We start from the raw sequence: 15,829 nt of genomic DNA, 5'->3' as shown, positions 1-15,829 counted from the left end.
AAGACACTTTACAGCAATTGTCACCCTTTGCAGGGGAGGTGAGATCATCTGCCATTTCGGACCCTTTGCTGCTACCTGCCAGGTACATGGCTCATTCTCAACAGCTGTCTACATCTCTACTTTCAGAAATGGAAAGCAGAAAGTGATAGTGGGAGGCTTTGGGAGAGCACGCAGTGGTTGGCATCATCCTATTGGCTGAGCTTGGCTACAGCATGGGGTATTTTGAGCCTGGCCAAGAGGAGAACCATTCAGGCAGGCCCCACCAAGGGGGCAGGATCCTGAGGCGTCTGTTTGCCCTCTCAGATAAAAAGGATTTCAAGCCTCATTTAGGTTCCTTCCTGAGGCAGTTCATTGGTGAGAGGTAGAAATTCTCTCATTGGCATGTTGAAATCAAACCAATGCAGGCTGGCAAGTAACAGCTGGTGTCTGCTGGAGGGAAGGGCCCAAGACGAAAAAACAATCGTCTTTAGAGAGGCTCAAGTGCTGAGGGACTGAAAATAAAGAGAGCATCAGGTGTTGTTTAGAAATTGGAGGTGCAGGAGAAAAGAACAGGAAAGGGCCTGGACTGGGGGCAGGGAGCCATAAAGAAGGAAAGGGAGGCCGGGCGCGGTGGCTCACGCCTGTAATCCTAGCACTCTGGGAGGCCGAGGCGGGCGGATTGTTTGAGCTCAGGAGTTCGAGACCAGCCTGAGCAAGAGCGAGACCCCGTCTCTACTAAAAATAGAAAGAAATTTGCCTAACAACTAAAAATAGAAAAAAAAAAATTAGCCAGGCATGGTGGTGCGTGCCTGTAGTCCCAGCTACCCATGAGGCTAACGCAGGAGGATCACTTGAGCCCAGGAGTTTGAGGTTGCTGTGAGCTAGGCTGACGCCACGGCTCTCTAGCCCAGGCAAGAGAGTGAGACTCTGTCTCAAAAAAAAAAAGAAGGAAAGGGAAAGCAGAAAGAGAAGGAGAGCGGGAGAAATGGGCTTTCCCTGGTGAGGGTGGCAGTGGCGTTTCTCAGCATCTGCCTGCACAGCCCCTATTCCTCCCTGTGTCTTCCTCAGGGAGCAGCTGGAGGCTTCTAGGAGGGAAGGGACCGGGCCTGGGATGGGGGGAATGTAGCCACCAGTGGAGCTCAGCTCCAGCCCGAGGCCCCTTTTGGGCCATCCTTCTCCTCCCTGGGTTCTCTGCCTTCCCCAAATATCCAACATGTCCTGACTCCTGTTCCTTCCCATAGTAAAACCTCCTCACCAGGAACAGAATCTGAAATCCATTTAGACTGTGATGGGAAGAGCTGAGATTGGAAAGTGTATCCTTCAAGGGGTGCTTGCACTTCAGTAAGGGTCAGAGCCTTTCGACTGGAGAGTGAGGTGGGAAAGGGCAGACTCCAGGCACCAAACAGGGAGGAGAGTGCTGCTTAGAAGTCACTGACGCTGCCTGCGGGTGGCGGCCAGTTCAGTCTCTCTGACTTTCAAGGTGATGATCTTGAGCGCTGGGACCAAAGGGACCAAACACATATGCCTCCTGGATGAGAAGATGCTTTTGACAGAGTCTTAAGGGGACTCCAGTTTTAGGTTGTTTTTGTCTGGTAGTGGGATTTTAAATTTTCTACTCACTTGTTCGTTGGGTGGTTGGTTAGGGGCTGGCACCTGCGACGCGGCCGCTTCTTCAATGCGTCTGTGTGGCGGCCAGTCAGTGCGCTGTCTGCAGCCAGGTGATTCCTGACACAGTCCTGGTTTGGGGTAACAGGAGTGACTGGAGGGTGTACCCAGACCTGACACAGAGCACAGGTGGGGAGGACTGAGTCTAAGGCTCCAGAAGCAGACAGCGTGGGGGGAACCCCATAGACCATCTGTCAGCCGTGTGTGCAGAGGCAAGTCACTCAGCTCCTGTGCCTCAGTTTCCTTATCTGTAATTTGGATCTATTAGTAATAATAATACTAATACTTCTGGTGTAGGTAAGTGCTTGGTAGATAGAAAGTGCTCGATTCATGTTAGGCTTTATGACTCGTGTGTGTGTGTGTGTGTGTGCGTGTGTGTGTGTGTGTGTGTGTGTGTGTGTGTGCGCACGCGCCCTCTCCCACCCTGGGCTCAGTGATGGGACTCCCATGGATGTATCACCACAGAGAACTGTGGTCCCTCTGGCACTTCCACAGTTCTGGAGCACACTGCCCCTGCCCCCTGGGAGGTGGCAGCCTCCCCCATCCAAGAAAATAGAAGCCAGTGCTCCTCCTGCGAGGCCACCCCTCCCCCAGCCGTGGCGCCTGTCTCATGACCTGCTGTGGGAGGACCCCTGTTACCACCTAAGGCAATCTTGACTAATTCCTCAGAATCCCGCCCATCCAAATGAATACACAGACATAGTATGAGCCCTTTCCTTTTGGAAGGCATTAGCTGGATGCTGATGCACCCTCCTGCTTGTGTCCTCGTAGGGCGCTAACCTGGGCCTGGAGACCCAAAGAAAAGACTGAGGCACAAAAGAGAAGAGAAGGGAAGAGGGGAGTTTGAGAAAGCACACAGCCAGGGTGGCCCCTGCTCCAGACACTCCCACGCCGGTCTCCCAGCCTGTCACAGACAGGTTCCCACCAGAGCCACTAAGGGTGAGAGGCCAGATGGTCCAGCTACGGTTTTACCTGAGGCCTCTGCCCGTGCTGGGAATCGTATGAATAATGACTCCAACAACTGCCAGCCAGCAGCGTGGCCAGGCTCTCTCCAGGGAGACCCAACCTGCCCGCTCTGGGACCCCTCCTCAAATACATGGGGCTGCCCCAACCTGCTCCTCGGCCATCCCCTCACTGTGGGCTCCAGGAGGACAGGACCACCAGCACCTGCCCACATGCCTCCTAGACCACTGCCCTTCCTCCACTGCCAGCCCAGGCCCTCCCCTGCTCCTCACCTCACCCCACGCACATCCCTCTGCCCCTTCCTCTGCTGCCGCAGGGCCCTGAAGCTTTTAAAATCCTTCATCCACACCTTGCCAGTGGCATTGCTGACAGTGTGGCCAGGGGTCTGTAGCCACAGGACAGAAGGAACATGTGCCATGCCAAGGTCTTCAGAAGGAAAGCCCAGTGGGGGCAGAAGGAGAGACAGAGGGGTCAGGGGAGAGAAGCCCACTGTGGCTCCTCCTCTGGGGACATTGTGATGGGATGAAAGGTGAGGGGCGCAGTCTCAGGAAACAGTCAGAGAGCGGATGTTTGGAAGGGAGAGGGAGAGGGAGGAGGTGCTGACTTTTACTTCAAGAGTACCTAGCCACCCATGCTTTCTTCCATTTTTCAAGCAAAGAGATTGAGTCTCAGTCAGTTATGAAATCTGCCTAAAATCCTACGAGTAAATGGAAGAGAAACGTGGAGAGGTTTGTACCTGCCCGAAGATTCAAAGGCCACACCCCAGTCTCTGACTGTGAGTTGTTACCTCGGGGCTCAAAGGGACATCAGAGAGGAGAGGAGACAGCCCTGTCAGAGCTGGGTCTGGGTCTCCTGGACCACAGGTGGGGAAGGGGTAGCCAGATGGGATGACTCCATCACTGTGGCCTCCAAGATGCTATAGACACAGGGACAGTTACCAGCTGACCTTTGGGAGATGCCACCTGAGGTCTCAGGCCTGGAGGAAAGTGTCCCAGGATGTTGTTGGAGCCGGCAGGCGGCCACACAGCATGCACGCCACTTCTGAAGGAGAGAACTCTGTGTTTGTTCCTGTGTTGTGGACCTGATGTTCCAGGCCAAAGGGAAGTGGGAGCAAGGTTGAGTAGACGGTGTTGAGGCCAGGAGACTGGAAATGCGTCTGAGATCCTTCAGAGATTTCCCTGTTTGGGGAAAGTCACTAAATCCAGAGGGGGTGTTGCTGAACCCTCACGCATTGTATGGCTCTATTCCTGGCTCTACACAATACGCAGGTCAGAAGCTGCTTCCTCTGGGACCCCTCGGCCCTGTCCCCTCACTGCTCTGGGTGCCCGAGGAAGGCCAGTGATGCCATTAATGGTGTTGTCTAGTAAAACTAGAAGCAGCTGTCACGTCCGACCATAGTTTAAAAGAAGCCAGGCACTAAAGCTAGTAAGGAATTCAAGAATCACACAAAAAATAACTGAGCAGAAACAGATGTCAGGCCTGGTGGACTGAGTTCCAGCTCCCTGCACCACTCCAGCATCTCTTTGTTCCTGTCCAGGTGGCCCTACTGCTAACGAGAGATGGCAGATTTCCCAGTCTTCCTGGACTCCTTGAAGCCAGTGTCTCTGCCCAGCAGTCTCGTTTTCCTCACATACCTCCTCCTCCTCCTCCGGCCTGAGGAGCTGTACTCAGGTAGCGTGCCTGATCTGCAGCCCAACCAGCCAGGACTTGAGCGCCTCAGCTCTGCCTACCCCTCCTGCCAGGTGCTCCCCAGGGCTAGGGTCTTATAACATAGTACCGGGCCATGCCAGATGCTAAAGTATCAATATAAGAAGGTTTCCATTCTGATGTTGAAGAGCCACTGCCCCTGAGTACCAGGCAGCCCTGCGGTGCTTCTCCTCAACCTACCCACCCCCAGCTCCTCTACACACTTCCCCAGCACCCCAGGGTCCACAGGCACAGCAGTGAGCGCAGTGGGAGGGTGCCAGGAGAGTCACTGTTCTGTGTTTGTGCTGAACCAGTTGGTAAATATTTTTAACTCCACCCCTTGAATAGCTTTTAGAGGGCAGGAAAAACCTCACTGGGTCCTACCATCTCTCATGAAGAAGCAGCCAACAGAGGATGTAAACTATAATGCGATAACGATTCCCTCATCACCTGAGCTGGAAACCAGCGATACCAGGGTGACTGCGCATAGCCCAGGTCCCCAGGCAGTTTGTAGTCAAGAAAGGGGGATGGATGTGACATAAATGGCTGCCCAGTTATGTGACCAGGGCTGCAAGAAAACTGACTTTGCCCTGATAAGCCAAGAGGAGCCCTGGAGCGAAGGTACTGTTTAAGCAGAGCCCTGCAGGATGCACATTCTCCAGGAAGATGACAGAGGGAGGGTAAACTGAGGCAGGGTGTACCCAGGGAAGTAGCCAGACATCAGTGTGGAGAGACAGCTGGAGCAGGAAACATGTAGAAAGTTTATTGGATATTCACCCGGTGGGCAACAAGGGGCCTCAAATAGTGTGAACAAAGGAAGGCGCCTCCATTTCAGTCGTGCACCCTCACTTTTTGCCGTGACAATTACTTGTTCAAGAAACCTGGATGGTTGTCCTTAGAGTGTCTCACCTTCCTCGTTTGAATGGTTTACTATAGATTCCTAAGCTGCAAAGAGATGGGATAAAAAATTTTTTATTTGCTGAGAGTTGCTTTTGGCTGTTCTGACTTCTCATCCTAGAGGAGGTCAAGGTGGTAGGCCCTGGGGAACCTATCCTGGCCCTCGTCGGGGAGGAGGTGGAGTTCCCGTGCCACCTGTCGCCGTTCCTGGACGCCGAGCACATGGAGATTCGCTGGTTCCGGAGCCGTGCCTCCGACGTGGTCCACCTGTACCGAGAGCGGCAGGAGCTCCCCGGCCTGCAGATGGCCCAGTTCCAGAACAGAACCAAACTCATCAAGGATGACATCGTGGATGGCAGCGTGGTCCTGCAGCTTCACAGTGTCGTGCCCTCTGACGAGGGCCTGTTCGGGTGCCGTTTCCTCTCCAGCAACTTCTCTAGTGAAGCTGTCTGGGAGCTGGAGGTAGCAGGTGCGGGGCTGGCCATCCCCAGCCGGGCAGAAGGAGACACAGCCATTTTGCTCAAGAGGAGACAGAGAATCTCAGGGAGAATATGTAATTTTTAAAAACTATTACAAACTGGCCGGGCGCGGTGGCTCACGCCTGTAATCCTAGCACTCTGAGAGGCCGAGGCGGGTGGATTGCTCAAGGTCAGGGGTTCGACACCAGCCTGAGCAAGAGTGAGACTCCGTCTCTACCAAAAAATAGAAAGAAATTATCTGGACAACTAAAAATATATATATATAGAAAAAATCAGCCGGCATGGTGGCGCATGCCTGTAGTCCCAGCTACTCGGGAGGCTGAGGCAGAAGGATTGCTTGAGCCCAGGAGTCTGAGGTTGCTGTGAGCTAGGCTGACGCCACGGCACTCACTCTAGCCAGGGCAACGAAGCGAGACTCTGTCTCAAAAAAAAAAAAAAAAAAAAAAAAAAAAAACTATTACAAACTGAAAGGGATAGGTCCATTAGCAAATGAACAAAAGAAACAGTTCACAAGAAAATATACAAATGATGTTTAAACATATGAAATGTTGATTATTTTTACTCATAATGAGAGAAAGGCAAATTAAAGCTACATCAAAATGCAATTCTTTAGCTATCAGACTGACCATTCAAAAGTTCTTCCACACGCCCTCGGTGGAGATATGGAGAGCAAGTCCTCTCGCACATATGGTATTAGAGGAGTTCAAAGTTGGGAAGCTCCTGAGCAGGGGATTTGGCAATGCCTAAGAGGACTAGCTGTGCATCTCCCTCTGACACAGCAAGCTCACCTCCAGGAATTTACCCTGACGGTACATCCCCAACACCTCCAATGTGCAAAAGGCATATTATAAATTTAATTTCTGTAGCATTATTTATAATTGAAAAATAGTGGAAGCCACCTAAATGTTCAAGCATGATAGCTGAATACGATCCACACACCTAATGGAGTGGTAGGTACTATACAGCTGAAAGAATGGGAGATGCTCTATGAAGGGATGTGGAGTGATTTCTAGGATGCATTGTTAAGAGAAAAAACCAAGATGCAAAAGAGGTTCAATAATATATATTTGTGCATGTAAGAAAGAAGGATAAACATTGCATAAGGAACACAGGAAGGATAAACTAGAAACTAATGAAATTGGTTAACTAAGGTGGGGCGTGATGGAATGGGAAGGATAGAGAAAGGCCTGGGGCATTCCTTCCTGGTAGATATTCTTATTCAGCATTACACTTAAAGCACATTAATGTTTTGCATATTCAAAATATAAAGCTAACTCCATGAGGATGGACAGATAAAGGAGTGCCTATAACACAGGCACTGGAAATCTGGTGGGATTCAAAAGAGACAGAAGATTCATAATTCTGATGTATTCGAATTTTGGGTGGGACTATTCTTCATTCTAGGGGGATTGTCCCTTACATAATATGACTAAATCCCAGCAGCCCTTCCCCACCAAATGACCCCCTCATATTTCCAAATGTCCCTCAGGGGTAGTACTGTCCCCACATGACACCACTGATTTAGACTGTCATTTATAATCCATAGATGGGGGATTTCGAGCCCACACGTGTTAAGAGCAGTCATAGTTTGTGATGCTTTATGGTAACTACAAATGGTGAACTTCATGCACAATTTCCAAGAAGCCTGACCTTTCCCACTCCTCCTGCCTCTCCCAGGGCTGGGCTCGGACCCTCACATCTCCCTTGAGGGCTTCAAGGAAGGAAGCATTCAGCTGAGGTGCAGCTCCAGTGGCTGGTACCCCAAACCCAAGGCTCAGTGGAGAGACCATCAGGGACAGTGCCTGCCTCCAGAGTCCGAAGCCATCATCCAGGATGCCCAGGGCCTGTTCAGTCTGGAAACGTCTGTGGTTGTCAAAGGGGGAGCCCACAGCAATGTGTCCTTCTCCATCCACAATCTCCTCCTGAGCCAGAAGAAAGAGTTGGTGGTCCAGATAGCAGGTCAGTGGTTGCCAAATCACACTCCTCTTCCCAGTCATCACTTTCTCCATGTGCTTTAGCCCAGCAGCGGTCCAAAAAGACACAGTGGTACTGGACCTGGCTGCGTGTGTGGTGGGTTGGCCTTGACAGCTGAAAAGGCAGCAAGTTGGATATCAGGAACATGCTAAGAATAAAACTGACAATCCAAACAGGAAGCAGGGCCTCAGAGAGCCAACATTTCTGTGCCAAAGGTCATGCATTAAAACTCAAGAATTCTACTCATTAGAGGTCATCATGAGAGCCCACGTTCCTAATTCCATCCCTCAAACAATATTTATTTAGCGCCCATGTGTGCCCCAAGTCCCTGCACTCAGGTTCTCATTCCAGTGGAGAATACAGTGGGGTCAGGGAAGTAGATGTTTAGGTAGTGAGTTGAAAGTGAGGTCATTATGTTTTATCAAACTGTTACCATGGGCACCCACCAAAGGGTTTAGTGTTCATGGCTCTAATTGTTTTGAGTTTTGAGGACAAACTCAACCTATGGACAATTTTTCACATCAGTCCAAATCAATAGTTATATAATTATAACAGAAATAAATGTCACCCTTTGATATAGTCAGGCAGATACAACCCACTGAGTACATGCTCTGGAGATAAACAATAACTTGTCTTCAAGTAGGACTTGGCAGCACACAATTTATTCTAAATCCCCCTAGTAATTGGGCTGGCCATCTGTGTTGCTAACTGCTTTTATCCAAAGGAAAACAAAGCATGTGATGACTCTATGGCAAGCATGTAGTTACAACTTGGAGCCAGACACCTGAGCTAAACTCCTCTGCGACTTGGACCTCCATGTGGTATTTTCTCCTTGATGTTTACATTTCAGAGAAATAGCACTTAAGAAAAACATTCTTGGGTTGTAAAGCCGGCATACATAGAGAAAGAGCTTACAAGTCTTCTAAAGAAAGTGAACTAAGAAAAGGGAAGAAGAGGGAGACTTTTTCTCATTTTGTACCAGGGAAAATACAATAGTTTCTTTTTAGTTCTTTATATAAATTTACATTTATATTATTTATATTTATTATTAAATTTACATATAAATGTTTCGATTTGTATATATTTGTATGCATGGACCCCTTTACAGAGGGCATGAGTTCCATGGATATCTGCAGGAAGGGCATTCCCAGAGAGGGGAACACATCTGGCTGTTAGCAGGGCAGCAAGGCCAGAGGGACCAGGGTGAGGGTGGCAGGTCAGAGTGACATCAGGCCCTGAAGCCCTTGTTCTCAAACTTGAGTCAGTGTTTCACAATTGATGAGTGGTGAAAGAGCAATCCATTGTGATCCAGTGTGATAAAATAAAAACGCACTGGTAGAAAAATAAAATTAAAAGCCAAAAGACCACTGACTTGAATTATTTACCAGACACAAAAGGAAAAATATTGTATGATTCCGCTTATATGAGGTACCTAAGGTAGTGAAATTCGTAGACATGGAGAGTGGTTGCCAGGGGCTGGGCAGAGCAGAGATTGGAGAATTATTGTATAATGGGTACAGAGAGTTTCAGTTTGGGAAGATGAGAAAGTTCTGGAGGTGGATATTGGTGAATAGACTTAATGCCACTGAACTGTACACTTAAAAATGGCCTGCGGAGGAGTGACTTTAAGTGGCGTGCACTTAAAGACGGTAAATTTATGTTATGTGCACTTTACCACAATACAAAACAAAAAAATATATTTTAAAAAAGATCTCTGAGATAAAAGAACCATTTTTTAATAATTAGGTTCAACAGACCCAAAATCACTCTATTAAATTGCCACAAGGGTTACTCTGCATTTTCGCCGTCTCTCTTCGCCTTCTGGCCACAGTCCAGGCGCTGCCCTTGGCGGGGCAGGGAAGCTGCAGGTCAGCACGCACGTGGCTGTGTTGTCAGTTCTTCCAAAAGCGTGGGGAGAACAGAGGTAGAAGCCAAATATCTGCAAAGAAGCGGGGAGGTGACTTGTGGATCGCGCAGCAGCAGCCGCGTGGAGAGCAGTAGCTCACCGGTTCCGGGCACAAACAAAGCACCGCGGATTCTCGCGTCCTTGGGTCACAGGGCAAGAGTGGGAAGGAGTGGAGGGTGGTCGGGGCTGTGGTCACAGAGCTTCCAAGGCGGGTGGGGTGCCACCAGCGCCCGCCTTCTCGTCCCGCTCCCGCGAGGCGAATCCTAGGGCGCCACCCCCGGCGCCCCCGCTCGGGTGCGCCCGAAGGTGTGGCCAGCAACCGGAGGTCACGCGGGCTCCAGGGTCATCTTGTCTCTGCGTGTTTGGTGGCGCCTAAATAGGGACAACTCTCTGTGGGGCGTTTTCCAGACGTATTTTTACCCGGAGCGTCCCCCTGGAAGAGAGCTTTCCTCGGGACGCTGGCGGCCCTGCCGCTGCTCCTGGCCGTCCTGGGCACGCCGGCGCTGTGCTTCCTTCAGAAGCAGCGGAGGTCCCAAGGTAGGGGGCGCCCGGGTCCTTCCCAAAGCCGGCTTTACTCGGGAGGAAAAGGGGGCCACCTGGCGGGAGCTGGACCCAGGGGGCCTGAGGAAGCGCCCTGCAGGGATGGAACCTGGAGACAGGCAGGGAGGGGGCCGGCTCAGTCTTCTCCCCTGCCTTCTTGCTTTCAGAAAAGCTAAAGCAGCAGGCTGCAAAGAAGCAAGGTAAGCAGCGCGGAGGGCGTTCCGCGCTCACCTCCCGGACCAGCACAAGGCAGGGCGCTGGTCACCAAGACGGGAGCTCAGCCCCACGGGCCGTGGGAGCAGGGCAGCGACGGGGTGGGCCGGAGGCGTGCGCTCCCCCTGCCCCTGCCTGGAGACGCCCTGTCCTGTCCAGCCTGGGACCCTGGAGTCTCAGCACTTCGGGGAAATGAGGCCTTCGTCCTGTCTGACTCAGTCCCCGACCTGAGACATTTGACTCTTTTGTTTTTTGCTTGTTTTTTGTTTTGTTTCGTTTCTCCAGGGAAACTCACAGCAGAGCTGGGTAAGTTCTGGGTGCCTCAACACAGTGCTGCTTGTAGGCCAGCGCACGTGGCGGGGGGACAGGTTCAGCGGTTTTAGGCTCCCTGTGGACCGAGACAGATGGCAACTGTGTAAATCTTGTGAGCCTCCCACCTCTCTACTTCCACAGGCTGCAAAGGATGGCTGTCTACCTTTGCGCAGCGGCCAGCGAGGTCTGCTTGAGACCTGCTGGACAGACCCTACCAGCTCCTCCCCTGCAAATTAGCTGAATTAGTTAAAATTCCACAATTAAAAAATTAAACGTTTACTCCCTCTGGTCCATCTTCCCAGGAAATCCTTCTCTTTTTAATAAAAATCCACTAGGAAGGGTGGCACCTATAATTTGCACCAAAGTGGGAGTAACTTTCCACATTCACTTTTCTCCCCAGCGGGACTCAGCAAGTTGAAATTATCGGGGGGCGGGGTTGTGTCTGTACAGAGGAGGAGAGAGTGAACCCAGAGGAAGGAAGACCGAGGGAAAGGCCACCATGGTGCAGGGGTTGGAGCAATGAGACAAAACCGTGAGGTTGAGGAAGCTTGTCTCACAGTCTGTCTTGTCCTTCAAGGGGAATTAAAGAAACAGCCCTAAGTCATTAACACATAGTCTGAATAGATATAGAATGTTGCCTTTCCTGGGAGCATTTACCTTTAATAGAGTGTGACGTTTCTTTTCTAATGGCAAAATGTCAGAGTCCTTGGTATCCAGTCAGAGGAAGTAATTGGGTATGATGTCCTTCCAGTCCTTTAAATAATGTACCCACTAAGTGCCTGGTGAGGCTCACACAGGCTGTGCTCAGTCTGGACTTATTCAGGAGCTCCTCAGGAAGAGCTTGTGATTTCAGGGTGAATGAACCAGCTGAACCCTGGGAAGAGGCACCTCAGTATTAAGGCCTGTGTCCCCTTCCGGGCCCTGCGCTTATTTCTGCCTTTGAGCAGATAGGATAAGGCATAAGAATCCTGCAGATGGGCCTCCTTTTCTAGGCCCATGAAGAGGCGAGGACGAAGTTGGGGTTAGCAGTGGGTTAAGACTGAGGAATCTCTTCGCGGTGACCTAACTGCCTGGGGAAGGTGGTTAATCAACTGAAGGCTGATGTTTTCTCCCTGTGCTCTGTTTACAGAGAAGCTTCAAACAGAGCTTGGTAAGTGACCCCTCTTAGAACTCTCTCTTCTCACCCACATTTTTGCATCTGGTTATCCATGTATCTTCTCATCTCCCACCCAGGTATGTTGCCCAGGCTGGCCCCCTGCTAGCTGTGTGGGTGGCAGGAGAGAGGGGAGGGCACAGGGCTGGGTGCGAGTTGTGATGAGCGAGCAGGGAAGCTCAGGGCCCTGTTGTTCTAATTCCTGGTTTTCCCTTGGCTGCTTCAGACTGGAGAAGGGCTGAAGGCCAGGCTGGTGAGTGAAGCCCACTCTTTCTCTGTGTTCCTCATATGTCCCAGCACCCCAATCCAGCTCATTCTCATTAACCAACGACACTTCATTCTGGTTTCATTGCACAGCCTCACACAGCATGTGTTAATCTATGTCACTGGGTAGAGGTCGTACTCGAGTTTTATTTTTATGTATTCCTGAGGCCTAAGCACCCTGCAAACCACTGGTTTCAATCCTGGTTGCACATCAGAGTCACCTAGACTCCCAGTGCCCACCCTCAAAGGCTCTGACAGTGGGTGCGGGTGGATATGTTACTGTACATGTAAATATTTCTCCCCATACTTCCCCCCATCCCATCCATAAAGCAGTGTGATGTGTATATTTTGTATGTATCCTTGCAAAATGTGAATATGTATTTTGTGCACCTGTATTATAGTTCATGTAGATGACACTTATAGTCCTGTGCTGTTCCTTGCTTTTCTCATGCATCGCTGTGTTATAATATCCATCTCTGCTGCCTGTGTGCCTTCGGTCTGTTCCTCCTAGCCGCAGAGTGCTCCGTTTTAGTCAGCCACCCTCCCGGAGCACGAGCTGCCTCTGACTCCTCCCCACCACAAACAACGTTGAGTGAATAGCCCCAAATGTGTCACTTCATTGCCTCTGTGGAGATTTCTCTGGGACATAAACACAGGACAGGGATTGCTGGCCCATGGGAGGTATATGCACTAAGTGGGAGGGGGGATCCCCGAAGGCAGCGCCATCATCCTGCCGCCGCCCTGCGTGGAGGCTCTGCGTGCCCACATCTGTGTGAGCCAGCTTTCCGAGTTGGCCAGTCAGTAGGGATAATAATGCCTCATCTCTTTATATGCTGGTTGACTTCGGAGACTACCTCTTTTGAAAATTGCCATTTTATAGCCTTTGCCCATTTTTCTTCTGGGATTGCTGTCTTTTCTTATCAATTAATAGGGATATATACACATAACATTATTCCCTCTAGTCTGTCATCTGCTAGTAGCTTTGTCCATGGTTCCCTTTATTGAAAAGAAATCACTGACTTTTATAAAATCTAATTCATCAAATTTTTACTTTATGGTTTACATTTTTGAAGTTTTGTTGAAGAAGAGCTTCCTCACACATAGGTCACAAACATATTCTCTTACACTTTTTTCTATTAACTTTATATGTGTTATGTGTAGGTTTGTGATCAATCTAGAACTTGCCATTTTATGTGATTTTGGGTGAGAATCCAGTGATTTTTCTCCAATGCCATTTACTGCATCCCCCCTGATCCCCCATTGATGTGGGCAACCAACTTTGGTGCATATTCCATTTTATAGTATCTGAAAGTATAAATTCTCCTTCCCCATTTCCACTTCCTTTTTAAAATTAATAGACCTTTTTAAAATATAAATTTTAGGATAAATTTATGAAGCTCCTTAAATCCAAAAGAAGTTTTGCATGGGATGGCTTTGAACTTACAAACCTGAGGAGAGTCAATACTTTAACAGAATTGAGTTATTCTACACAAGACGTGTATGTTTTTGAAGTTCCACTGGTTATCCTGATGCAAAACCAGGGTTGAAAATCCCTGCTATAAATTTACCTAGGTCTGGGAATGTCTTGTATTGCTTTTGCTATTTTGTGACTTGGTGATCTCTTTGTTGCAAAACAGAACAAAATAAAACAAAACAGAAATCCACTCAGAATGGCTCAAGATAGAAAGGAGGCCTGTTAAGGGAAGACAGGTTATCTAGAGGGCATCTTGGGACAAGAGCTGTGCTCCACGCTGGGAGTCCTGGGGACTGAGCCTGGCCAGTTAGGGGCTGAGGCTTCATTTCCATCCCTCAGGGAATTTAAGATGCTGGAATATATTCTCTTTGCCCACAAGCTCCCTTCTCCTGCTTTTCCCAACACAAAATCAGTGTGCACATAGCTCTAGTATAGCCTAGCTCTGACACCAGCCCTCTATACAATCCCAAATTTTCAGGAAAATACCATGGTGGGCCCAGTCTGGATCCAAACCAGCTGTCACGGTGGGAATGGGGTAATTCGATTTGCAGGCATCCCTTATGCATCTTGAGCCTCTCTCAAGGTTCCAGAGTTACTGACTCGGATTTCTGAGCCTCTTTTCTGTCTCTGTTTGGTTTCAGAGTGGAGAGCAGCCCAAAAATATGCAGGTAACTGAAGCTGAGAAGCTGATTTGTGGCTTACATTGGCTGGATCTTAAACAGAAGGGAGGTGGAAAGAACTGAGATTAGAGGAAGGGTCTTTCCAGGAGTGCAGTTCAGGGCCTGCACACACAGACACACATGCACACTTGCCACATACATGGCACATGCACCTGCATGTACACACATACACAGGCATACATGCTTGTGTGCACGCACATACACATGCTCCCAAACGCATAACTTTCTGGGTGTTACTGGATTTTTTTCTGTCTGGCAGGAAGGCTGCTCTTGGCCCTGTAAGGAACCGCTCAGACCTCTGACAGAAAGGATCCTCTAGGTCCCCATCTGTCACATGGGGTGTTTGGGGGCATGGGGTAGAGTGTAGGGCACTGGACTAGATGATCTCAAAGGCCCTTTTAAAATCCTAAAATTGCTGTAAAACCTAGAGCTCATCTGATGATATCAAGGTCACACGGGGTGGTGGGACCAGCAGGGAACAGAATCAGCCCATAGTGCCTTCCCCTGACCGGGACTTGGCTCCATCAATGAATTTACCTCGTTTGTTATCTCTGGGCTCTGTGGCACCAAGGTGGAATTCAGGGAACTTCCAGTTCAGGAAAGGATAGGATTCCTCCTGCCACTATCAAATGCTCAGGAGTGACTTGCATGCCACTTCGGTCCTGGGGAGGCAGGTAGCAAGGGTGCGGATGGCGGTGACGATTTTGCCCATCAGTCCACCAAGAGAAACTAGCGGTTTGCCTCTCAGGGGAGGGGGACAGACAGGGCCCAGAGCCGCCCTGGGCAGGCCCTAACCCTGTGTCTCTGCAGTGGACGTGACTCTGGATCATGCCTCGGCTCACCCCAGCCTGGAGGTCACGGAGGATGGCATGAGTGTGTCCTCCCGCGGGGTGGCGCAGGGCCCCGCGCCCAGTGACCCGCAGCGGTTCTCGGAGCAGAAGTGCGTGCTGAGCCGCGAGCGCTTCTCCGCCGGCCGCCACTACTGGGAGGTGCACGTGGGCTGCCGCAGCCGCTGGTTCCTGGGCGCCTGCCTGGCCGCGGTGCCGCGCACGGGGCCAGCGCGCCTGAGCCCGGCCTGCGGCTACTGGGTGATGGGGCTGTGGAACGGCTGCGAGTACTTCGTGCTGGACCCGCACCGCGTCGCGCTCACCCTGCGCGTGCCCCCCCGGCGCGTGGGCGTCCTCCTGGACTGCGGTGCCGGAAAGCTGTCCTTCTTCAACGTGTCCGACGGCTCCCACATCTTCACCTTCACCGACACCTTCCCAGACGCGCTCTGTGCCTATTTCAGACCCAGAGCCCACGATGGCAGCGAACACGCAGATCCCCTGACCATCTGCCGGCTGCCAGCTAGAGGGACAGCCATCCCCGAAGAGGAAGACAATGACACGTGGTTACAGCCTTATGACCCCTCAGCCCCAGCCCTGGGCCTGTGGTGAGGTGCTCTGGCGACCCTGGGCGGCTCCCGGGATACCTGTCCAGTGCTTTGCTCTCCTGCTGCCTCTGAAGTGAGCAAGTGCACCGACCAAAATGTCACCAAAGCGTCAGCAAAGCGCAGCGGGGGAGGGGCTTTGCTCCGTAAATTAGTATTACTATATTAGAGACAGAAATGATCTCAGGAGTTTTGCAGAGCTCTGCCCTGAAAGA

General features: G+C 50.7%; 1 protein-coding gene across 1 annotated transcript; it reads left to right on the top strand.

The window, feature by feature from the left end:
* Nucleotides 1-4,163: 4,163 nt before the first annotated feature.
* BTNL9 (butyrophilin-like 9) lies at nt 4,164-15,738 on the top strand. The gene is made up of 10 exons (XM_012654666.1): nt 4,164-4,278; nt 5,312-5,659; nt 7,347-7,628; nt 9,958-10,086; nt 10,257-10,289; nt 10,588-10,608; nt 11,744-11,764; nt 11,994-12,020; nt 14,147-14,173; nt 14,996-15,738. Exons 1-10 carry the CDS (start codon nt 4,167-4,169, stop codon nt 15,619-15,621), a joined length of 1,626 nt encoding a protein of 541 aa, XP_012510120.1. The 5' UTR covers nt 4,164-4,166; the 3' UTR covers nt 15,622-15,738.
* The last annotated feature ends 91 nt before the right edge of the window (nt 15,739-15,829 follow it).

Source organism: Propithecus coquereli, unplaced genomic scaffold (genome assembly GCF_000956105.1).
Source record: "Propithecus coquereli isolate 6110/MARCELLA unplaced genomic scaffold, Pcoq_1.0 Scaffold443, whole genome shotgun sequence".
NCBI lineage: Eukaryota > Metazoa > Chordata > Mammalia > Primates > Indriidae > Propithecus > Propithecus coquereli.
Note: the sequence above shows the minus strand (reverse complement) of the source record. Positions and strands in the feature narration are given on the sequence as shown.